The following is a 25,071-nucleotide window of genomic DNA, read 5'->3' on the forward strand; positions in this document are numbered from 1 at the left end:
CGGTCGCTTGCAGCCTTTTCTTACTCCGCTGCGTGATCCCATATGGAGATCACAATCTCCCCCCCCCCCCCTTGCGGTTCTAGGTTTATGAGCTTTCCAGCTTGTTCCTCTTTTGTCTTTGCTCGCCTCGGGCCAGTTACTCGTTCGAGGAGGGGGGGGCTGTACCTTTTTCCAGCACACGCCCCCACCCTCCTAATAAATCTCTCCTGACCCCGCCCGGCTTTTAATGATCTCCCGCTCCTCTTGTGTTTCCCTCCGCAGGATCCTGCGCCTTTAAACCCGGACCCAACCCACCCAAGCGCCGGGGTCCCACCCACCCTCGAGCCCAGTTAAAATGAGCGGGTCTCAAGCGCGACTCCATCAGGCCGCGGGAGCGGGTGCAGTCAGCGGCGGAGGCGGTGGTGGTGGAGGCGCCGGCGGTGCCCAGGGGGAGGTCGCTGCCGAGATGCCGGCCACCGAGAAGGACCTGGCCGAGGATGCGCCCTGGAAGAAAATCCAGCAGAACACCTTCACCCGCTGGTGCAACGAGCACCTCAAGTGCGTCAACAAGCGCATCGCCAACCTGCAGACGGACCTGGGCGACGGGCTGCGCCTCATCGCCCTGCTCGAGGTGCTGAGCCAGAAGAAGATGGGGCGCAAGTACAACGCGCGCCCCACTTTCCGCCAGATGCAGCTGGAGAACGTCTCGGTGGCGCTGGAGTTCCTGGAGAGAGAGAACATCAAGCTGGTCTCCATCGGTAAGTCCCTGAAGGGGGCGGGGGTGGGAAAAAAGTTTTGCCCGGCAGATCGTTAAAATATTAAATAGAAAGATTAATGTTAAGATTTTTATTAATATTGTTTCCTGATTGCTTATTTGACTCCTATGACAATCAAGCGTTGAACCTCATGATTCTTGACAAAAGTTTCTTTTCTTTGATATGCACTGAGAGTATATGCACCAAAGACAAATTCCTTGTGTGTCCAGTCACAATAAAAAATTCTATTCTATTCTATATATTTTTAAATATATTTATTAATTATTTGCATATAAAAAAACGGACAAAAAAGGAAAAAATCAATTACAAGGACAAGCAAAAAAGAACACAAAAGGAAAAGCAAAGAGGGGAGAAGAAAGAAAAGTGAAGGGAAAGAAAAAGAGAAAGAAAGAAAGACAGGGTCAACTAATATGTTGACTATCCTTATTTACACTGCCTTTAAATTTGAATCCAATTCCGATTCCAGTCTACAGTATTCTATTCTGTATCGTAAGGGGCGTCCCTGTCCTAATCGTTCCCTCTTATCAATACCCATCTCATGTATATAAACGTTATATCTATATATACAGTATTACCAATACGTACTGGAAATAATAAATAAATTTGGGGACGATCACGGGTGGGGTGGGGGCCGGCTTCGAATGAGGAGGGAAGGGGCCTAGGAAAAGATTTCCCCCATTAAAAAGTGCGGCGAAGACTTGGAAAAGTGGTTAGATGGTGGCTTGTGGTGGGAGGGGGGGGAGGCATCGCGTTGTTCTCAATTGTCTAGGCCCAGGTGCAGAGGGGCGGAGGAGGGGGCGCGTTTTAGAGCCCCTTCAGCTTAAAGGGGTGTGTGTGAGCCTCAGCCTGGATGCTACGGGGGGGGGAGCACTCCAAAGTGTGTGTGTGTGGGGGGGGGTGTTTAAAGAAGCACTCCAAAGTGGGGGGGGGGCCCTCTGGGTCTTCCTTGAAAGCTGAGGGGAGGGGGAGGAGAGACCATGTTTGCAAACGGGGTGCCGCTGCTGCTTTCTGGAGAAACGACTCGGTCAGCCGGGGCCTGTTGGAGGGGTGGGGTTGACTTTGCGACGGCGCATCCGGGCGTGGTGAGAGCGCGGTGGCCGACTCCCGTTTCTGCCTTTTTACTTTTTTTTAATAATAAAAAAGGCGGCCTCCTTCCTTCCTTCCCACCCGCGAGGCCTCCTTCCCCTCAGAGGTTGATGAGGCTCTTTCCCGGCCTTCCGTTTGCTTGGGGAACTCGGGACAGTCTAATAAAATAATAAATCCCTGTGGCTTCGAACTTTTTCTGGCCTACCGCACCCTCGGTTCTTTCTCTCCACTCGGAGGGAGAAAAAGAGGCCCGTTAACTTTTTTTTCTTTTTTTGGAGACGGGCGGAGTGAGGTTTGGGGAGGAGGGGGAGGGGTCGCACGCTTCATCTGCTTTTGATTCCAGGACCGGGGTGGATTGCTTCCTTGGGCAGCCCCCTCTTTTCTTTTCCAGCCCCCCCTCTTTCCCTTTGATCTTCCCTCCTTCCAGACGGTTGGGGGGGAAGGAAGAGAACAAAGTTAGAAACTTTTTGCAGCTACAGAGAAAGGGGGGGGACCTCAGCCACTAGGTTAGGAGGCTGCAATTTGGGAGCCTCTTTGAGTGCAGAAATCTTCAAACTTGGCGACTTTTAAGGCTTGTGGACTTCAACTCCCAGGATTCTCCAGCTGGCTGGAGAATCCTGGGAGTTGAAGTCCACAAGCCTTAAAAGTCGCCAAGTTTGAAGACCTCTGCTCTACTGGACTCTTTCAAGCCACAATAGAATCTCAGGCTGTAATATTGGCTTGGCCGCATTCCAGGGAAAAGGAACCAGTTGGCTTGGACCATGTTTTTTCTTTCCTTTCTTTCTTTACCATTGGGCCTTACTGCAGAGTTGGGAGCCTGTGGTCCATCCTACACCGCTGGACTGCAATTCTGTTGAGTCTTAGCTAGTGTGGGAAAGAATGACGACTCTTCTGCCCACTAATATTTGGCAAGCCACCGATTTCCTATCTTGTCATATCGAAGAGGCTAGAAGCTGTAGCTTAAAATAGATCCCCAACTACTCTGGACCACTGGGAGAGAACTGTTGCCTAAAACTACTGGCAACTTCCTACAAACCTTATATGGGGAAGGAAACCGCACTCAGAGTGCCTGTTTGTTCTGCACTACTAGATTATACGGGGCGGGCAAATTAGTTTATGGTGACTTGTATGTAAAAGTTGATGTAAAAAGGGGGTTTGCTGCTTCTCTCTGCCATCTGCAGGTCGCTATATCTCCTCAACCTCCTGCTGGACTTGGTTTCTGGATGATGCTGAATTTTGCCAAGCAATGAAAGGAGGCAATGTTTGGCTCATTGGTCATTTAGTGCTTGGCTGTGCCCATGATCAGAAGTGTGGAGGAGGTGTGTCGTGAGCAGCTTTGCTCTGGCCCAGGCTGGTAGAAAGTAGTACAGGAGATGCTCACAAACAGCTTATTAGCATAGGTGCCCTTGGAATAGTCTATTTCTCCAAAAGAAACAGGCTTGTTATCTATATGTTGTGGTTTCTTCTATGGAGCCAGCATTTTTTAAAATTAAGATGGTCAACCAGGTCTGTATTGATGGCCAATGTTCTCCTTGACTGCTGCTATCTAGCCTGATAAAAGGAATAGGGAAGATTGCTGAAACTGCCCTTGACACATCACTCTTTCTTATCAAACATTACCCTTGTCTAGAGTTAATGCTGAGCAAGGTCTATAGAGCCTCCTCTTCAACGTGACCCAGAGGAAGAGGCTTAATGTGGCTTTACTGGGGCTCTGGGGCCATATTTCCATAATGGTTAGGGAGCCTGGAAAGTCAATAACATTTGGAACATTTCTAATCTAATTTGCTTTCCATTTCTAATCTAGAGTAGCCTAACCTGACCTAACCTATCTTCAAAGTCCATAGCAGTTAGGAAGTACAATTGAACATAGCTGGACGCAATTAAGTTCAGGGTGGGTGTAGTGTCTAGTTTGGGGGAAAGGCTCTACAATGTATGTAGGAAACTTTGACCTTTCTTTAAATTGCATAAATAGAATCCTGCCAGGCTGAGGCTGACATAAAGAGAGATTGATTTTATAGGGCTTCTCTTGCCTTGACATAGCATAGCTGTACTGCTACAATCTTAATTCTACACTACAAATGGGGAAGGGGCATAACCTAATCTCTGCCCCCAATCTTAGTTCTGTAGGAGACAGAATCTGGACCACAATTTGTGACACTCTAAACAGATTTTTGAAGTTCATGGTGAAATTGGTTGGGTGTGTTGATACAGCATAAGTGATTAAAAGTTTGAATTGTCAAATGCCTTTTTTTGGTAATAGTTCAAGCCTGGGATAATTCCTGTGTCTTTATTTCTTTGTACTGTCCCTTTTCCTATTTTTCTAACTTTTCTCCCTTCTATATTTTAACTTATAATGTAACTTTTTAAAAAAGAATGGGGTAATTCCTTACTTGATTAAGAGCCTGACTTTGCAAATATATGAAATTGAGTAATAGAGGGTTAGCTCTGAAAGACACTGATTTGTAATTTGTGATACTGAAGAAATAATATAAAGAGGAACAAAACCAGCCAATTCTTAGACTTGCATGGACTTCTGGTTGAATTACTGTCTGCTGGTGGCAGAGGGTGAAGCTTGCAATTTGAAGCATCTTCAAATACACAAAGCACTCTTGAAAGAACACCCTTGGTAGACCACTCTCAAACCTTTTTGCATCTGCATTTGAGCTTGCCCAACATCACAATCCTAAAGGGCTGTTGTTGTAAATTTGCTACATACTGCATAACATTAGGGGCAGCAGATCTAAAGTAGTCTTTGGTTCGAATAGGGAGGGAAAACCCATCTTTTCTCCCAAATTAGGAGTGGGGAGACTCAATGGGAAACATTTCTGTTAACTAACTGGCCCTGGTCCTGGTAAAAATTCTAGCCTGGGAATTAAGGGAAGTTGAGCATTGCAGTTTGATGTACTGAATCACTGGACTGCAGACGCTGACTCAACCTCGGAGTGGCTGAGAAATAGAGGCGAAAAGTGTGTCTCCAGGCCGTAAAAAAAGTGAAGCTTAGGTCTGGTATACATGTGGGGGCACGTACATGCATGTCTGTCTGCTGGTGGGCAGGGTGGATAGGAAGGAAGGAAACAGTGAGTGGGCCCGCGGGGTTGGCCTCCATCCTTCCCCATTAATGTATGTAGGCTGGCTATTCCATTTGCTCCTGTTCTTCCTCCTTGGATTTGGGAGCACGGATGGGTGGGCTCGGAAGCTCCTTCCTCCTCCTCTTTGGGAGGCAGGAAGCATTGGGGGAGGGAAGGGGGAGCAACCCAGAAGGGAGGGGCTGGATCTAGCCTGCAGAAGGGTTATTCTTTCCCCTCCCCCTGGAAGGAGGATCCTGTCGGGATGGAGAAGCCGCTGCCTGCCGGCCATTCCATATAAGGCTAAAAAATGCTGGAGCAGCCCGCGCAGGGTTATGTGTGTGTGGCTGGGTGGGCGGTGCAGTGCTGGGTGGGGAGACGTTTCTTCGCTTGCCGTCTTCCTATCTGGTCCCCCTCCCCCAAATCAGTGAAGGAGCCATGGGTTGCTTAGCCCTGCCCAGTGGGTGAATCGGTGGCAGAACTCAACGTTAGAGCTTAAAGCTATGGGCTGCGCATCTCCTGGGGACCTCTTAAGAGAGGGTTCCCATCCCAGCATTTCGCTGGGCAGGGCAGATTGACCTCTCCAGGTTCCTAAGAGGCCAGTAAGGGGCGTACATAAGTGCACTGGTGTGCCTTTCGCCCCCTGTCCAATTGTCTTTCCTTTCTTTCACCTATCGTATATATTCTCTTCCTTTCACATATCCTCTCCTCTAAGTTAACTTTCACCCTCATATATATTCCTACATGTCTATTTTTCTTCCTATGTATTTGTGTATTGGACAAATGAATAAATAAATAAAATAAATAAAATAAATAAAGAGTGGAGATGCTTGGGACTTTACACCTGCGGAGAAAATTTATACTTGGGACAGTGAAGTTGGGCTTGCAAATCTCATGTGTCTCTTCCTTTGGATGCTGACTTCTGAATCCCGAGTCTTCTCTGTCCTCCTGCCCCTTTTGTTAAAGGTTTATTTGACATAGTAGTGTTGGTTGTTCTCCGGATACACTCAAACTCTGACTCCCTGACCTGTTGAACAGCAGTAGTGGTGACTGGGAGGGAAAGCTCAGTTTGGCCAGGGGCTTATTTACATACTCTCAAGAATGATACAAGAAGGGTTATACATATCATTTCTGTATAGTTTCTGACGATCCAGAATAGGTCTAAGCAGTGAAGGGCTACCAAAATTTTTACTACCACACTGTGGGCGTGGCTTCTGCAGGATGCCCTGCATTTTCTTTCAACATCTTTCAATGCAAATTGGGTGCTCTGGGGTGGAGCTCCATTTTCACCACCCCATTCTGTCCCCCCACCCCGGTCCGGGCAGTAGCCCACCCCTGGGTCTAAGGAACCAGATGGTCTATATGTGAATTGTAGAGACAGATGTTTTTACACCAGTTAGCTGGATTTTAGTTCAAGGCACTGTGATTACACGATTGAAGAAAGCCAGAATATATTAAAACTTTATTGTGCCACGAGACTCCTTCAACAGAATAACTCTGCTGTTGAAAATGGTCCTTATAAGGATGTCATGATATTCTTTTACTTTTAATTGGAGAGCTCTACGTGGACCTTGGGCATACTTCCTTAAGATACATCACACTGCAAATTCCAGCCATCCCTAGTCAATGACTGGGCTATTGCGTATTTATTCAATTTGTATAGTCATATAGTATAGTCGACTCAACTTGGTGAGTCTGCTCAGACACATTCATAAAAAATTATTAGGTGAAGATGATGCAAAATGTATTCTTAGTGGGTCCTGAAGGTCATGCTTGCTGAAGTATAATGCTGAACCCAAATACTATGACATATACATATAAAAATACTATGCAAGATTTATGTCACATGAATTATGGATATATAAACACTGGTACCTCTACCTAAGAACGCTGCTCCTTACAAACTTTTTTAGATAAGAACCGGATGTTCAAGATTTTTTTTGCCTCTTCTCAAGAACCATTTTCCACTTACAAACCTGAACCTCCGAAACTGTAACCGGAAAAGGCAGGGAGAAGCCTCTGTGGGGCCTCTCTAGGAACCTCCTGGGATGAAGCACGTCCAGAAAAGGCAGGGAGAAGCCTCTGTGGGGCCTCTCTAGGAATCTCCTGGGAGGAAACAGGGCTGGAAAAGGCGGGGCGAAGCCTCCGTGGGGTCTCTCTAGGAATGTCCTGTGATGAAGCACGGCCGGAAAAGGCAGGGAGAAGCCTCCGTGGGGCCTCTCTAGGAATCTCCTGGGACGAAGCACGTCCGGAAAAGGCAGGGAGAAGCCTCTGTGGGGCCTCTCTAGGAATCTCCTGGGAGGAAACAGGGCCGGAAAAGGCAGGGAGAAGCCTCTGTGGGGCCTCTCTAGGAATCTCCTGGGAGGAAACAGGGCCGGAAAAGGCAGGGAGAAGCCTCTGTGGGGCCTCTCTAGGAATCTCCTGGGAGGAAACAGGGCCTCCACCCTCCCTGTGGTTTCCCCATTCACATGAAATATTTGCTTTTATATTGATTCCTATGGGAAAAATAGCTTCTTACAAACTTTTCTACTTGAGAACCTGGTCACAGAACAAATTAAGTTCGTAAGTAGAGGTACCTCTATTTGCTTGATCTAAGTCCAGGCCCCTTGTACTTCATGGAATGCGTGTGGAATGTGAGATCTATGACTCCCTCAAACACCCTAAAAGAAAACCGAACCCTCTCAGCAAATGATTAATTCAGAAGCTTAATGAGAGTAGCGAAGTTTTCCCTTTTATGCCTTTTATTCAGCAAAAATAAACGGACTGATTTATGACTTAATTCTGCAGATTTGGGGCCATTTACTGTTCTTTCTCTTAAGATCTGCCAGTAACAGCAGCCTCAAGCTTATGTTGCATTGCCAGATCAGGGCTGTGAGTGATAGCAATCAAGAAAAACGGTGTGCTGAGCTAGCTTTTTACTCTTTCCATGCCGTGCTTAAAAACAGCCTCTCTGAGTTCAAAATAAAAATCGTGCAAGCCTTCCAAATGAATTTAGCAGTTTCATCTCTTTTACTTTGTCTCAGTGTTTCCCAACCTTGGCAACTTGAAGATATTTGAACTTCAACTCCCAGAATTCCCCAGCCAGCATTTGCTGGCTGGGGAATTCTGGGAGTTGAAGTCCAAATATCTTCAAGTTGCCAAGGTTGGGAAACACTGTTTTAAGGCACTATTTCCTTCATGATGCATCTAGTTCTGCACTCCAGAATCAGGATATAAGGCATGCTCCCTCTAGGTAGCTCTCTGTGCATTAAAAAAAAATACGTGGCAGAAAATTAATATGATATGCAGGAAGTCATCATTTAGAGACCAAAATATTGGAACTGACAATTTAGCATCAAACTAAATGGTCAATAAATAAAATCAGGATCGTACTTATGATGTTACTTCAGCTCTTCTTTGTGTTACAGTCCTGTGAAGGTTGTAAATGTGAAGATTGGTCACAAAAGTACTCCTTTTATCGTTGTTACCGCAAATGGTGGTTAAATGTGGATTACAGGTGGGCCCACCTGGGGGTACATATGACCCGGATTCAAAGTTCCAACAATTAAGATTCCCTCCATGGTCACGTTACCACACTTCAAGCTCTGAGAGACTGGGCTGCATTTAACAATAGCACTTAAACTTATATACTGCTTCACAGTGCTTTACTGCCTTCTCTAAGCAGTTTACGGAGTCAGCATACTGCCCCCAACAATCTGGGTCCTCATTTTACCTACCTTGGAAGAATGAAAAGAAGGGTCAACCTTGAGCTTGGTGAGATTCGAATTGCCAACTTGCAGGCAGCCGGCAGTCAGCAGAAGTAACCTGCAGTACTGCATTCTAACCACTACACTACCATGGCTCTCTTTATAGCCATTTGCGGAATCCTTTGGTCACATGACCTCATTTTATGGCAGTTTTGCCGCATTTATTTCCCATTTTCAGCAAAACCGTACCCATAATAAACCATTGGTTCCCTTAATGATTGCTGCATATAAGGGCATAAAATGTGATTTTTATGACCATCACGAGTTACGACCATAATGGGCCAGACTCCCATTACGATCCAAAAAAATGCATCAGGGACTCTCTCTATATATATATTTATTTATTTTATTTATTCATTTGTCCAATACACAATACATATGGAAGAGAATAGACAGGAAGTAATATATAAAGATAATATGTAAAAATAGAGGAGAAGATATATGAAAGGAAGAAAATATATATGATATATGAGATAAAGGAAAGACAATTGGACAGGGGACAAAAGGCACACTAGTGCACTTATGTACACCTCTTGCTGACCTATATGCATGATGTCATTTAATTAAATTTGAAAGAACCTCCAAATCCCAAATGAAGGTTTACAAAGAAAAAAGCGAAAATAATATGCCTCCCTATGGTACAAGGTGGTCCTCAGCTTACAATCACAGTTTGGCTGAAAATCTCCATTCCTAAGTAAGGCAGTTGTTAAGGGAGTTTGAGAAGGTTACAAATGGGGATCCCATAACCCGGGATATATATAAAGAATTGTCCTAAAAATGGGAGTTCCCAGTGTATCTATAAATGAAGAGACAACAGCCATTGCAGTCTCCAGAACGTTTTAAAATTTACTAAAAACTACTAAAATTAACTAGGCTTTCGTAATGTCGTCAGAGTGTTAAAATCCCCATTGAAGACAGTTGATTTTATATGATGCTGCTTACTTTCCTCATTGCCCGTTTCACAGTCCTACACCCTTCCTTCTCTCACTTGGGAAGGAATTTACCAAAGTGGAAAAAAGTCACAATATGTCACATGACAATGCATGTTTGACGGCCCTGTTCTAGAGCTTGGGAACTGCATGCAGATAGATGCGATTCTATGAATACTATGAATACTCTGGAAGGCTTTCTTCCCAATATTCTATGCTGTGGTGTTTCAGAAGTACTAAAGACCCATCTCTTTATTAAAACCAAGTTAATTTTCCCTTCTTCCTTTTTTTTAAACATTTCTATACTGAATGGTATATACACCATTGTTTCTCAACCTTTGCAACATGAAACAGTGACTGAGAGCTGAGGTCCAGATTAGATTAGATTAGATTAGATTTATATGCCGCCCCTCTCCGTAGACTCGGGGTGGCTCACAACAATGGTAAACAAAACATAGTAGCAAATCTAATATTTCGCAATCTAAATTACAGTTTTAAGTTAAACAAATCCAAAAGAGCCCCAATATATAAAAAACAAGCACACAATCGAATCATACACAAAAACTACATGGGCAAGGGGGAGATGTTTCAATTCCCCCATGCCTGACGGCAGAGATGGGTTTTAAGGAGTTTCCAAAAGGCAAGGAGGGTGGGGGCAATCCTAATCTCTGGGGGGAGCTGGTTCCAGAGGGTCGGAGCCACCACAGAGAAGGCTCTTCCCCTGCGTCCTGCAAGACAACATTGTTTAGTCGACGGAACCCGGAGAAGGCCAACTCTGTGGGACCTAACTGGTCGCTGGGATTCATGCGGCAGCAGGCGGTCCCGGAGATATTCTGGCCTGATGCCATGAAGGGCTTTATAGGTCATAACCAATACTTTGAATTGTGACCGGAAACTGATCGGCAACCAATGCAGACTGCGGAGTGTTGGAGTAACATGGGCATATTTAGAGAAGCCCATGATTGCTCTCGCAACTGCATTCTGCATGATCTGAAGTTTCCGAACATTCTTCAAAGGTAGCCCCATGTAGAGAGCATTGCAGTAGTCGAGCCTCGAGGTGATGATATATCTTAAAGTTGCCAGCATTGAGGAAAACATACACCAGAAGTACTGTATGTTTATAGCGTACAGTATATTTCTGCTTTACCTGTTTCCAGAAAATTTCAAATGTTAAAATTCCTAGCCAGCATGATTAAGCTAAACAGTAGCCCCTCTGGGACACTAGGTTGGTTTTTATCTTTTGGATTATTAGGGTAAAAACCAAGGTCTTGAATGAGTTAAACAACGGATTCAAGACCTTAGCTTTTCACTACAATGAAAATTAGTACTGTATGTGTTTTCTCCAGTCCTATTGCTCACAGTACTGGTGAGACTTCGCATATTTAAATGTTTGCATTCCTTTGCATAGTTTTATTAAGTAACTCCTGATAGCTGTTTTACTTCATCTGTACTTGCCGTTTGTGTGTCCTCCTTAAATGTTTAGAGCAGGGGTCCCCAAACTTGGCAACTTTAAGACTTGTGGAATTCAACTCCCAGAATTCTCCATAGCTGGCTGGAGAATTCTGGGAATTGAAGTCCATAAGTCTTAAAATTGCCAAGTTTGAAGACCTCTGGTTTAGAGCAGTGGTCCCCAACATTTTTTCCACCAGGGACCAGTTTCAGCAAGACAATTTTTCTATGGCCCAGTGGGGGCGGAAAGGGGCGTGGTTGGGGGCGGGATTAAGCATGGGGGTGCTGGTCCTCCCCGCCCCTCTTTCCCGCCATCGTCCTGTGGCCGGCAGAACCTGCCTCCCAAGCCCTCTTACCCAGCGGGAGCTAAGCGCTGGAGAGAGGTGGTCAGGCTGGCCCTCCTGCCTCCCCCCAGCCAAAAACGCAAAAGCGCCCCGCGGCAGAAGCCAAAAGAGGCTTGAGCCTCTCGGTCCTTCCCGCCCCTCTGTCCCATCCATCGTCCTGTGGACGGCAGAACCTGCCTCCCGAGGCCTCTTGCCCGGCGGGAGGCGAAGCGCTGAAGGGAGGGGGTGGCGGCATGAGGGCCGGCAGCTGCTGACTCCACAGACCGGTGCAACATGCCCCGCGGACCGGTACTGGTCCGCGGACCGGTGGTTGGGGACCCCTGGTTTAGAGCATTCCCTAAGCAAACTATAGCTCAATGCATCAGTTCTGGTTAGAGGATCAGACATAATAATGAAACCACAGATGAGAATAAGATCTTTGTTCTTACTAGTTTGGATGATCCTGTTTGCCAAATCAAACATATAGGAAAAATTCCAAAGCATCCCATCATTCTAAAGAATTACAGCCTGGAATCTTGTATGCATGTGGTCTACAACAGTGACTTTCATCTGAGCATGTGAATTGTTTGTGCAACTCTTATTTGTCCAAGGCACTTGGATTGTCAAGGTTCCAGGTAACATCCAAATTTAAATCAGAGTCCAAGTCAAGGTATTCCTTAAAGTGCCAATTTATTTCCGGAGCCATTTCTGGCACTTACACTAGGGATCCCAAGTCGGAGCTTCCCACCCAGTTGAAAGTTCACATGCCTTGCTCCTCCCCACCCACAAACTTGTCACGTTGCCCACTTAGGTAGTGCCAGTGTGGCAATTCCTACTTCCGCTTCCGCCCAGGTGGTGGACATAGGATGGCCTTGAACTTCTCAAAAGAATATTTTGTGACTGCATATGCTCCCTCATGATTTATCACCAACTTCTGCACTGGCTTGACAGGGATATTGCATATGATGGTGTGGAAATGTAGCCACTGTGTTTCGTAAACATGGCCTATGATTTAGTATGTTATGTGAATCTTCCAAATGTTCCAAGCTATGCTGGCTGGAAAATTCTGTAGGTTGGAGTCCACAAGTCTTAAAGTCACCAAGTTTGAAGACGTCTGCTCTGATTAAACAAGAATGAAAAAAAAAATAGATTTCCTTGATGTGTGGAATAGTGATGGAACTGGGACTTTCTGGTTAACAGTCTAGGAGCGGAAATCTTGGTGAATCTCTTCTGTGTGTGAATGCTGATTTTGCATTTCTGAATTTCTCAGACAGTAAAGCTATTGTGGATGGGAACCTGAAGCTGATTCTGGGCTTGATTTGGACATTGATCCTGCATTATTCCATCTCCATGCCCATGTGGGATGAGGAAGATGAGGAAGAAGCCAAGAAACAAACTCCCAAGCAGCGATTGCTAGGCTGGATCCAAAACAAACTGCCCCAGCTGCCCATCACAAACTTCAGCAGGGACTGGCAGAGTGGCCGGGCTCTTGGAGCTCTGGTTGACAGCTGTGCCCCAGGTAGGTAGGGAAAGGGTCTGTTCTCTTATTCTGATGCTTGGAAGGATGCAAATGAATGATGTCTACACATATATAATTTCACTCTGGCTATCATTTCCGTATTTATTGTACTACTGATATGTAAAACTAATAACAAGTTTAGTTTTTCCCATCTGGCACATTTGCTGGACCTGCAATTGCTAGTATGGCAATGAATGTTGGAGATGATGGGAAATTTATTTATTTATTTGTTCGATTTTTATGCCGCCCTTCTCCTTCGACTCAGGGCGGTTTACAACTTGTTAGCAATAGCACTTTTTAACAGAACCAGCATATTGCCCCCACAATCTGGGTCCTCATTTTACCCACCTCGGAAGGATGGAAGGCTGAGTCAACCTTGAGCCGGGGATGAGATTTGAACCACTGACCTGCAGATCTACAGTCCGCTTTAGTGGCCTGCACTCAGCCCACTGCCCCACCTTGGCTCTTGCGGTAATGCTCCTCTTGAAGAGTCCTAGGATTAGGAAGACTGAATTGTCCAATTTCATTTAAAATCTCCCTTTCAAGGAGGAATAGCAAACAATCATTGGCAAGAAACTTTTTAGCTTGGAATATAATAATTCATGAAATTCTTGATTTCTGAGCAAGCTGAATGCAACATATTGTATCTTCCTCAGAGTTCAGATATTGCTGTTCTTAAGAGTTGGTTAAGATGTGTAGCTAGCTTGTTACTTTAAAAAAAATAGTACACCCTGTGGCTTTTGCTCTTATTTCTGGGAGTTTTCTGACCTGGGAATGGCCTGTTTGCTAAAATAGAGGAACGGATAAAATAGTTCACCCTGCTGAAAGTCTTTGTAGAAAAATAATTTTGCTGTCTGTGGTTAATGAAGTCATGGGACCTCTCTCAAAAACAGGCTTGTGCCCTGACTGGGATTCATGGGATGCTAGCAAACCTGTCAACAATGCTCGTGAAGCAATGCAACAAGCTGATGATTGGCTGGGCATTCCACAGGTAAGTAAAGAGCACTTATTGTGTCCAGAATAAAACTACTGCACCTTGAGGTGCACATACTTGGGTTGGATCTCTGCAGCAATTCTGTATTCTCTGTAGGTGATCACGCCAGAAGAAATTGTAGATCCCAACGTGGATGAGCACTCGGTGATGACATACCTCTCTCAGTTCCCTAAAGCCAAGCTAAAGCCAGGAGCTCCTCTCAGACCAAAGCTCAATCCCAAGAAAGCCAGAGCTTACGGGCCAGGTGAGTCACAAATCAAAGATAAGGGCTTAGCATGTCCGTCGCTTACATATCTTGGGAGACGGGTGACTGAATAGGCTGGCTGTAAAGTAGGAATTTTGGATGACTAATTGGTTGAGTTTCTATCACACTAAGAAGTAAATCACTCCATTCCATTCGCCTTATATGTTGCATAAGGGCTCCACCATCATCTGTGAGCAATTATTTATGACTTAGAACTAACACATTGATCAGACTCTCTAACGTTGTCCTCCGGAAGTATTGGGGTGCATAGGAAATGTAGCTGTACATAGTTGGGAAGCAGCTAATAAGAGACAGCTGGCATAGATAACTTGAGAATGCACAGGAAGAAAATTTTCAGGGGCACCAAAGTGCTACCCTGGCACCAGGGGCAGGTTCCTCTTACCTCAATACCGGTGAACTGTGTCCATATCACGATGTTTCGTGTGTGCGCATCTTGTCACATGATTTTGCTTCCACACATGCACCGGGGGGAAAAATAGGCAAAAATCACACACGGGTTAATGATTTTCACACAATTTAGCATGTGGAAAACCAAACCCCCCCCCCAAAATTGGTTTTAAAAAATGGCAACTTGCACAAACCAGGAAATACAGCACCAGAGCTGTCACATGTAAATTGCGTAATTGGCGGGTCACTACTGCACCGGTCTGCACCGATAGGAACCTACCTCTGCCTGGCACCATTGACAGCAGGAATCTAGAACCGATCACACATCTTCTGTGTCCTTGTTAATTTCAGGTATTGAACCAACGGGGAACATGGTGAAGAAGAAGGCCGAGTTCACAGTAGAAACTATCAGTGCTGGTCATGGGGAGGTGCTGGTTTATATAGAGGACCCAGCTGGCCATCGTGAAGAAGTAAGTACAGGGGGTCCCCGGGTTACACCCTCCCTGACTTACGATGTTTCGTGGTTATGACACAAAACCGGCCCCCTCCTCCTGCCACGCTGCGCTCACTTGGTTTGCTCTCACCACCCCAAATCTTGGCAGCAGGCTCCGGAATTGCTGGCATTCGCCGGCTCCAATGCTTTCTGAACCGCTGTGGTTGGAAGACGGCACGAATGAAGCCAATTTTTTTAGTCGCCACAGTGACATCATGATGTGGAGACCCGCGGGCAGCAAGGCCCTTCAAATTTGCGTATTCAAAGCTCAAATCGAGCTTTAGTGTAGCTGGCTTGGGGGGAATCAGGCGAGAGAGCGTTAAAGCGAAAGGGAGGAAGATCTCGACTTACACCGAAATTCGACACGATCCACCGCATGCTGGGAAGAGTGGCTGGGATCTGAGGTGGGAAGTTGAACCATTTCGGCCTGCGTAATGACTGCTCAACTGGTCCTGCTTATCTCCTAGGCTAAGGTCATTGCTAACAATGACAAGAATCGGACATTCTCAGTGTGGTATATGCCTAAAGTGACAGGTGTCCACAAGGTAAGCCTGAATACGTATATTTTGTATTTGCTCTGTTGTAAACCACCCTGAGTCCCAGGAGAAAGGTGGCATGGAAATCTAATAAATAAATCTAATAAATAAATATAGTGACAGTGAATGGAAGAATGCTTAGAAATGTTCTGAATGCCCCCTGTTGAATAGTCAGGCAGCAGCTGACCAGAAGGGGACACAGGCAGGCTGACAGGAACCAGTAATTTTATTTCAGAACCAAACAGCTGAGACAGCAACTGAAGAGTGAGGCAGTGGCCTCTTCTGACTTCCTCCCTTTTTTGTTCTAGGTAACGGTATTGTTTGCTGGGCAGCACATTGCCAAGAGCCCCTTTGAGGTGAATGTGGACAAATCCCATGGTGACGCCAGCAAGGTCACTGCTCAAGGGCCTGGTCTCGAACCCACCGGCAACATAGCCAACAAGACTACCTACTTTGAAATCTTTACCGCTGGTCAGTGGAGGGGGTGGATCCTAGACATACTTTTTTGAAAGTTTATAAGGAGACAATGATTCTGTGTCTCTCTCAGCTGTCTGTCTATGTGGCTTCAGGCTTGCTCTCAGAGGCTTGAATTACCAAAAGGAATAGCAAATGTTTCCTAGTTTGAAGCTAATTTCCAGATAGTAATAGCTGAAATAGCTGGCAAAAGAGTTAAAGGACTCTGTTCAAGGATTTTAGTGTCCTTTCTTGGATTGCAGAGAATGCCAGCAAGTGTATCATGAGCAAATAGCTTGTCCTGGAATGTGAGGCTTCCCATTTGGAAACATGATTCCTCTAGAACAGTGGTTCTCAACCTTGGGACCCCTTTGGGGGTCGAATGACCGTTTCACAGGGGTCGCCTAAGACCACGGGAAAAGACAAATTTCCCATGGTGTTAGGAACTAAAGCTTCTATTCTGGCGCCTTGGAACATAGTTTTACAATCCGACCAATCAGGCGTTTACAGTGGGTGTGTCCCTCTGACCTTCCTGCCGATCATCTTAAAGCTCTGTTGGGAGAATTGGTGCTAGACTTATGGTTGGGGGTCACCACAACATGAGGAACTGTATTAAGGGGTCGCAGCATTAGAAAGGTTGAGAACCCCTGTTCTGGAATAACTCACTAGCTTCAGTGTCAAGGGTGTGGTTAAAGGAATGGCTGTTTAGATGTTGATTTAGAATAACTTATTTTATTCTTGTTTACTGTTGAGTGAGGTGTGTGTGTATGGGGGAGGGGGGAAGATACAGACTACTAATGGTAGAACTACACATTTTGTACATGTTCCTTTCAAGGATATGAATAATTGCAGCATTTAAATCACTGAGTATCTTAAGCTGCTCATCCTGTTCTTATTGAACTTGGCATGATGTAAAATCAAACAATGTTGTAGGGCTTGGGTGATACCAGTTTTTCTGAAACTCAACTTAATCCAAAAATATCAGCTTCTTGGAAAGGTTTTTTTTTCTTTCACTTGCCCATTCTGAAACAGATTGTTCTTGTATAAAAATGTTCTATTCCTAGTTGCACTTTGCAAAACAAGACACCTCTCATTGTTGCTTTTTGTACATATAGTTAGGAAGCGAGTAGCTTTAAATCTTCAGACATTAAAGATTATTAAATTTTTAACAGCTGCTGGTAAGCAGTTTACTTGTATTGCTTGCTGTATTTAGCGCTCATGAAAATCTTGCTAAATCCTAATTGAAGGCCGTTCTAGAGCATTGACATTCTGGTTGAGAATTCTGGGCAATGCACTGTAGTCCCACGAGATCTAGGGGCACTGATTAAGGAAGGCTAACTTTTAAAAAGGCAAAATAGTTTTGTAATGAGGGTATAATAGAAGGCATTTAAAGTTGAAAATTCTGTTTGCCCTAAAGTAATATAATAATAATAATAATAATAATAATAATAATAATAATAATAATAATAATTTAAAGTTGAAAATTCTGTTTGCCCTAAGGTAATAATTGCTTATGAAGAAAGCATTCACATAATTTTGATGCTTTAAAGAATGGCAGGCTTGGAATGTTGTTGAAAAAAAGTTTGAGCAATAATACTTGAGGAAACATTGATCTGTATCGAATGGAAACCTAAGTACTACCCATTTCTGTGATTTCAAATGCAAATGGGTGTGAAAGGCAAGGGACTCTACTTTTAGGAGCTGGATTTTCCAGGGCCATATCTCCACAGAAATCATTCATATGGAAAGAATGAAAGTGCCATTATTATCATTATAATTAACATTATCATTATTATTATCATTATCATCATTATTATTATTATTCTCAAAACCATAACATACAAACTTGTAGTGTTAGGAATCTGGGTTCCTTTAATAGTTACAGTTGAAGATCAGTTCATCAAAATTCATACACATACAGATATTTATCATCTTTTTTATTATATGCTCTTCTCTGTGGAATAGATTTTATGATTAAAGAACAAGGATAATAGAGTATAGAATGTGTAAATACCAATTATTATATGCGTATAGATGTAAATAAGAAAACAAAAAAAACAAAACAAATGTATATATACAGTATAGAACATATAGTAACTATGGAGATTTTTTTTAAAAATGAAAGCACCTTTAGAATTGTTCTATTTGCATACATTGTCCAAACTAGTTTGCTTTGATAAAGTGCCACTGATAAAACAATTTTCCCACCATGCAATGCAGCATTGAAGGATTAAACAAGATAACAGTGTATGTGATATTTAAGTTGTCTTATTACTGTCCCAGGTGCTGGGGTTGGAGAACTTGAGATAGTCATCCAAGATCCCACTGGCAAGAAAGGAACAGTAGAGTATCAACTGGAAGACAAAGGCAATAGCACATACCGCTGCTCCTACAAACCCACTTTGGAGGGCACTTACACCATCTACATTACCTTTGGCGGGATTCCCATCCCTCGCAGCCCATACACAGTCACAGTGGGACAAGGTGAGTCTTCTGGGCTTGGCAGTGGGCCTGATTGTCCTTATGGTCACTCACTCTGCTTTGGGTTCCTCTTTCTGACCAGAAGAGGGTGAAGCTCTACTCTATGCTAACCTCTGTCGTCTCCTTTCTGCCTACCTCTTCCTACGCTGGCCAGCTCTTCTCTCTTCTGTCCTCTCTTCTTTGAAGAGCCATCTCCCTGGATCTCTGCTGACCCTCATCTCTTCTCAGCTGCTGCGCACCTGGACCCTGGGCTAATGGTATTTCACATGGCAAACGAGGGTGGAGGAAGTGTGACAGAAGTGCATGCCAGTTGTGTCTGTGGGGCAGTCTATAACTTTAAAAATCCCCTTGTTTTCATGGGGTAACGTATTAATGGTGGAAAGAATCTGTATATTTAGGTAGTGGAATGTTGTCTGTTTCTAGAGCAGAGATCCCCAAACTTGGCAACTTTAAGACTTGTGGACTTCAAGTCCCAGAATGCTCCAGCCCAGCTATGCTGGTTGGAGAATTCTGGGAGTTGAAGTCCATAAGACTTAAAGTTACCAAGTTTTGGGGACTGCTGTTCTAGAGAATTGCATCATACTGAACTACTGTTTCTCCTTGTTTCTTTTGCTGCTGCTGCAGCATGCAACCCCAGTGCTTGCCGAGCGGTGGGTCGAGGTCTGCAACCCAAAGGGGTCCGAGTAAAAGAGACTGCAGACTTCAAGGTGTACACCAAAGGTGCTGGCAGCGGTGAGCTCAAGGTCACAATCAAAGGCCCAAGTAAGTCCCCTTAGATGTATTCTTCCCTGTTGTGGATTTGCATTTTACAACAGTGGCTGGCGTTGTGGTTTTTTTGAGGGGGAGGGATGGAGTTAGATTTTATATAAACCACTGGTTCCCAGCCTGGGGGTCGGGACCCCTTTGGGGGTCAAACGACCATTTCACAGGGGTCACCTAAGACCACAGGAAAAGACAAATTTCCCATGGTGTTAGGAACTATTGTGGCGCCTTGGAAGATATTTTTACAATCCGACCAATCAGGCGTTTACACTGGGGGTGTCGTTCTGACCTTCCTGCCAATCAGCTTAAAGCTTTGTTGGGAGAATTGGTGCTAGACTTATGATTGGGGGTCACCACAACATGAACTGTAGTAAAGGGTTGCGGCATTATTAAGGTTGAAAGCCACAAACCTATTTGATTTCATCTTGTATCTGGTGTTAGCGCCTTATTGCACTTTCCTAGTGTTCAAACTCATGCTGGAGCTGCTTTTTGTTCAAAGGCTTGTACTTTCTTATCTCTTTGGTTGATGTTTGGTACTAATCATGAATTAACTAGTAAATGGCCACAATGGAACTATAGGTAGTCCTCGACTTACAACAGTTCCCGCAGTGACAGTTCAAAGTTACAGCATCACTGAAAAAAGTGACCTGTGACCATTTTTCACACATACAACCGTCACAGCATTCCTCCGTGACCAAAATTTGGCAACTGACTCACGTTTACCATGGTTGCAGTGTCCTGGGGTCACGTCATCACCTTTTGCGACCTTCTGACAAGCAAAGTGAATGGGGAAGCCAGATTCACTTAACATTGATCCACTTAACGACTGTGGCAAGAAAAGTCATTAAAAGTCACTTAACAAATGTTTCCTTTAGCAACTGAATCTTTGAGTTCAATTGTGGTCATAAGTCAAGGACTACCTGTGCTGCCCAGAATTGTTTGCCCATGAAATTAAAATTAGATGAGAATCTGTTGTGTTTTGCTGCTGACGTTTGATAGGTATATAAAGATTCCGGTTCTTATCTAGGCTTTCAATTTCTGTGTTTAGTAGTGTCTTTTTTTTCTAACATGGCAGGCTAGTACTGTATATCCAAAATAGGGGAATAAACTTGATATCCTGAAAGAATGGCTGACTGAAACTTAATTTGCTCGTCTTTTGTCTGGTGCCATTCTGACATTGGGTATTAATTCTGGGGGATTGTAGTTGTTTCCTAGCATATGTGTGGAAGATCCAAAAGAGGGGAAACTAAACCTTTATCCTTTGTAAGTAGAACATCCCTTTGAAACACGCCTCCTGGCTTGATGCTTCTAATCCTAAAATGTCTCAAAATTAGCGAGCCAGTTTGGACCCAGTAAACAAAAGGGAAAAGATCTAATGTCAACATACTCTCACCTTTAAGCAGGTCTCGGCCTAGTCATTGCATGTTATGGAGTGGGTGCAAAGGATAGACTTTAGCTTTTGGAGAATGAAGTAAGATGTAACTACTGGACATTAATAGTTGAAGTACAGTGATCCCCCGCTCGTTGCGAGGGTTCCGTTCCAGGAGCCCCCGCAACGAGCGGGTTTTCGCGAAGTAGCGATGCGGAAGTAAATACACCATCTGCGCATGTGCAGATGGTGTTTTTACTCCCACAGCGCTAGCGAGGAGCCGAAGATTGGGGGCGGCGCGGCTGTTTGCCGCCGGCATGGGGGGCTTCCTAGCAGCCCCCCAAACCCGGGTTGGGGGTCCGGGGGGCGCTGTCTCTCGGCGCTTTCGAGCTGAGTCCGGGAGCGAACTCGCTCCCCGACTCAGCTGGAAAGCGCCGAGAGACAGCGTGGACAGGCCCGTTCCTTGGCGCTGTCTCTCGGCGCTTTCGTGCTGAGTCCGGGAGCGAACTCGCTCCCCGACTCAGCTGGAAAGCGCCGAGAGACAGCGTGGACAGGCCCGTTCCTTGGCGCTGTCTCTCGGCGCTTTCGTGCTGAGTCCGGGAGCGAACTCGCTCCCGGACTCAGCTCGAAAGCGCCGAGAGACAGCGTGGACAGGCCCGTGCGGCGAGAATGAACGGCGTGGGCGGGCGAAGGGCGGGCGGCAGCGAGGAGTTTGCGTGGGCGGTGGGGAAACTCCTCGCTGACGCCAGCAAGAGGGGGAAGACTCAGGGAAGCCGCCCAGCACCTGATCTCCCGGTTGCCATCTACGCATGCGTGCCCACGGGCACGCATGCGTAGATGGTATTTTGACTTCCGGGTTGAAAAATAGCGAAGTACCCTGTTCGCAATGGTTGGGGACGCAATAAACGGGGGATCACTGTATGCTTCTTGGGGTGTTTTCTTTCTTTGTTTTTTGGTTATTGAGACACTCAGTCTCAATAAATGCACACAACTCTTCTAAAACTACAGTGTGTCGGGGAGCCTCGGGGTTTGATATTTTTTTTGGCTTATGAATGTGTTAAATTCTTCGGCCTTCTAGAACAGTGGCCGCCAACTGGTGGTCTGCGAGAAAATGTTTGCATTTTTTAAAATATTGCACTAAATACTGTTTCTTTAAAAAAAAAAATCATATTAGTGGTCCATGGGAGTCTTCGGAAAAGGGTGGCATACAAATCTAAATAATAATAATAATAATAATAATAATAATAATAATAATAATAATAACAACAACAACAACAACAACAACAACAACAACAACAATAATTTAAAATTATGAATTTAATGACCTCTGAGGTCCAAAAGGTTGGTGATCCCTGTTCTAGAAGGCAAAGACCAGAATATCTCCGGGGCCGCCTTCTGTTGCACGAATCCCAGTGACCAGTTAGGTCCCACAGAGTTGGCCTTCTCCAGGTCCCGTCGACTAAACAATGTCGTCTGGCAGGACCCAGGGGAAGAGCCTTCTCCATGGCAGCCCCGACCCTCTGGAACCAGCTCCCCCCAGAGATTAGGATTGCCCCCACCCTCCTTGCCTTTCGTAAACTCCTTAAAACCCACCTTTGCCGTCAGGCATGGGGGAATTGAGACATCTCCCCCTGGCCTATATAGTTTATGCATGGTATGTTTGTGTGTATGTCTTGCTTTTTAAATAAGTGGTTTTTAGAGATTTTTAAATATTAGATTTGTTATACATTGTTTTTATTATTGTTGTGAGCCACCCCAAGTCTAAGTGAGTGAGTGAGTGAGTGAGTGAGTGAGTGAGTGAGTGAGTGAGTGAGTGAGTGAGTGAATAAATAAATAAATAAATAAATAAATAAATAAATGTAATTGGAGATATGCAGGATTTCAGACCTCAAACAGAGTTGGGCAACTCTGCCTAAGGCAACCTTAAAAAGCCTGAGCCAAGAAGATAAAAATCTTGAGAGCTTGGCTGCTTCAGTTTATTCCCTTGGGGGCTCCTACCTCCTAGAAAAGATCCCAAAGCTATATTGAGGAATGTTAATAACATCCGGAATTGTTGCTAAATGGTAGATTACACTCAAGCTCAAAGGTGAGCTGTGTCAGGCCTGTTTGATCCAGGCCATTTGTGAGGATGGAGGAAGAGCTACAATTTCAGTTTCTATGGTAAGAAAATAAGGTTATTTAATGAAAAAACCAAACTGTTCGGCATTGAAAGACAGGATGAGTTTTATGCTCAGCAGCCTTACCTCTTCTATTAGGGTGAAAAGACCACACAAAAAAGGGGCTAGAATAGGATTTGCGCCTCACATGGCATCTGGTGGGACTCTTTATATAAAAGGGGCATAGTATCCTGTAGATCACATCATGACCAACTGTAAGCTGGGGATATATAGTAGTCCAGAATCTGATTTTTTAAAAAAATATAAATAATTAAAATGTAATGCTGTGCTCCAATGGTTAGATAGCCTAGACCAGTGTTTTTCAACCGGTGTGCCGCGAGATATGGTCAGGTGTGCCGCGAGGCGGCTCCTGCAAGTGGGAGCTCCAGGGCTGAGGCTTCAGCCCTGGAGCTCCCACTTGCAGAAGCCGCCCCCCGGCTATTGCCCGCTGCTGCTGCTATTGGCACCCTCCCGCGGGAGGCCGGCAAAGGTTGTTTTGAAAGTCGGCCCCCTCGCGCGCATGGCTTCTCCTCGCTAATAGCGGCAGCGGGGGCGGCGGGCAATAGCCGGGGGAGGGACGGCTTCTGCAAGTGGGAGCTCCAGGGCTGAGGCTTCCACTTGTGGCTGTCCCTGCCCACCCGATCCGTCCTTCTCTCCGGCTTTCTTGGGGCGCGGCGCTGGCGATCCGGCCGCTAGCCGCTCCAAGCGCTGTGGGAATGCCCATCCCTCTCACAGTCCCGCCCTGGGCTGTCAGTAAAGGGGCTGCTTCCCATCCCCCTGCCAGCTTGCTCAGAACATTCAAACTAAGGAAAACCTTCGCCGGCCTCCACAGAGAAGAAAGGAAGAGAGAGAACGAGAGAGAGAGAGCAACAGAGAGAGAGAGAGAGAACAAGAGAGAGAAAGCATGAGAGAGAGAGAAAGAACAAGAGAGAGAGAAAGAAAATACGAGAGAGAACAAGAGAGAGAGAGAGAGAACAAGAGAGAGCAAGAAAGAAAAGAGACAACGAGAGAGCAACAGAGAGAGAGAGAAAGAACAAGAGAGAGAAAGCATGAGAGAGAGAGAAAGAAAAAGAGAGAGAACAAGAGAGAGCAACAGAGAGAGAGAGAAAGAACAAGAGAGAAAGCATGAGAGAAAGAACAAGAGAGAGAAAGAAAATAAGAGAGAGAACAAGAGAGAGAACAAGAGAGAGAGAGAGAAAGAAAATAAGAGAACGAGAGAGCAACAGAGAGAGAGAGAAAGAAAATAAGAGATAGAACGAGAGAGAGAGAGCAACAGAGAGAGAGAGAGAACAAGAGAGAGAAAGCATGAGAGAGAGAGAAAGAACAAGAGAGAGAGAAAGAAAATAAGAGAGAGAACAAGAGAGAGAGAACAAGAGAGAGCGAGAAAGAAAATAAGAGAGAACGAGAGAGCAACAGAGAGAGAGAAAGAACAAGAGAGAGAAAGCATGAGAGAGAAAGAAAAAGAGAGAGAACAAGAGAGAGCAACAGAGAGAGAGAGAAAGAACAAGAGAGAGAAAGCATGAGAGAGAGAGAGAAAGAAAATAAGAAAGAGAACAAGAGAGAGAACAAGAGAGAGTGAGAGAAAATAAGAGAACGAGAGAGCCACAGAGAGAGAGAGAGAAAGAACAAGAGAGAGAAAGCATGAGAGAGAGAGAAAGAAAATAAGAGAGAACGAGAGAGAGAGAAGGAAAGCAAGAGAGAAAAAGAGAGATAGCAAGAGAGAGAAAGCAAGAGAGACAGATAGGGAGAGGAAAGGAGAGAGAGAGAAATGAGAACAAAAAGGGGAGAAAAAAGGAGAAATGATAAAATGATTGAGGCAGAGAATGAGAGGAGAGAGAAACAAAAGAGAGAGAGAGAGGTGATTCTTGAAGCATATGGTAAAAAGCACCCAAATAATAAGAAAAAAACCCCAGTCCACACCTGTTTTTGAAAAGAATAAAAGAGAAAAAAACCCAGCCCTCAACTGGTTTTGGAAATGATTCGAGTGTGTATACACACACACGCATAAGGGGGGGGGGGAGAGAGACAGGGATGGAAAAAGAGGAGAAGTGAGAGGGAGAAGGAATGAGGGAAAAAGGGAGGAAGAGAGAGAAATGAGAAATATGAGAGAGAAAAAGGGGGAAAGACAGGAGAAGTACCCAGAAATGAGACAGTGGTATAAATTTGAGGAGGGATGATTGGTGATTGACTGCATTTATAAGGGGATGTTACATGGGATTGTATATATGAGGGGGTTATTTATGTATGTATGTATGTATGTATGTATGTATGTATGTATGTATGTATGTATGTATGTGTTTGTT

The 25,071-nt window shown here is 44.9% G+C and overlaps 1 protein-coding gene across 4 annotated transcripts in view; it reads left to right on the forward strand.

The window, feature by feature from the left end:
- Positions 1-25,071, forward strand: part of FLNA (filamin A) — a 110,492-nt gene that overhangs the window by 19,271 nt on the left and 66,150 nt on the right. For all 4 annotated transcript variants that reach the window (XM_070741370.1, XM_070741368.1, XM_070741367.1 and 1 more), the window contains exons 2-10: positions 262-737; positions 12,624-12,872; positions 13,766-13,863; positions 13,963-14,110; positions 14,870-14,988; positions 15,479-15,556; positions 15,856-16,018; positions 18,284-18,484; positions 19,106-19,243. In XM_070741370.1, coding sequence (XP_070597471.1) covers positions 335-737; positions 12,624-12,872; positions 13,766-13,863; positions 13,963-14,110; positions 14,870-14,988; positions 15,479-15,556; positions 15,856-16,018; positions 18,284-18,484; positions 19,106-19,243 — 1,597 coding nt within the window. In that variant the 5' untranslated portion in view covers positions 262-334. The remainder of the gene's footprint in view (positions 1-261; positions 738-12,623; positions 12,873-13,765; positions 13,864-13,962; positions 14,111-14,869; positions 14,989-15,478; positions 15,557-15,855; positions 16,019-18,283; positions 18,485-19,105; positions 19,244-25,071) is intronic.

The sequence above is a fragment of the Erythrolamprus reginae genome, chromosome 2, assembly GCF_031021105.1.
Source record: "Erythrolamprus reginae isolate rEryReg1 chromosome 2, rEryReg1.hap1, whole genome shotgun sequence".
Classification (NCBI taxonomy): domain Eukaryota; kingdom Metazoa; phylum Chordata; class Lepidosauria; order Squamata; family Dipsadidae; genus Erythrolamprus; species Erythrolamprus reginae.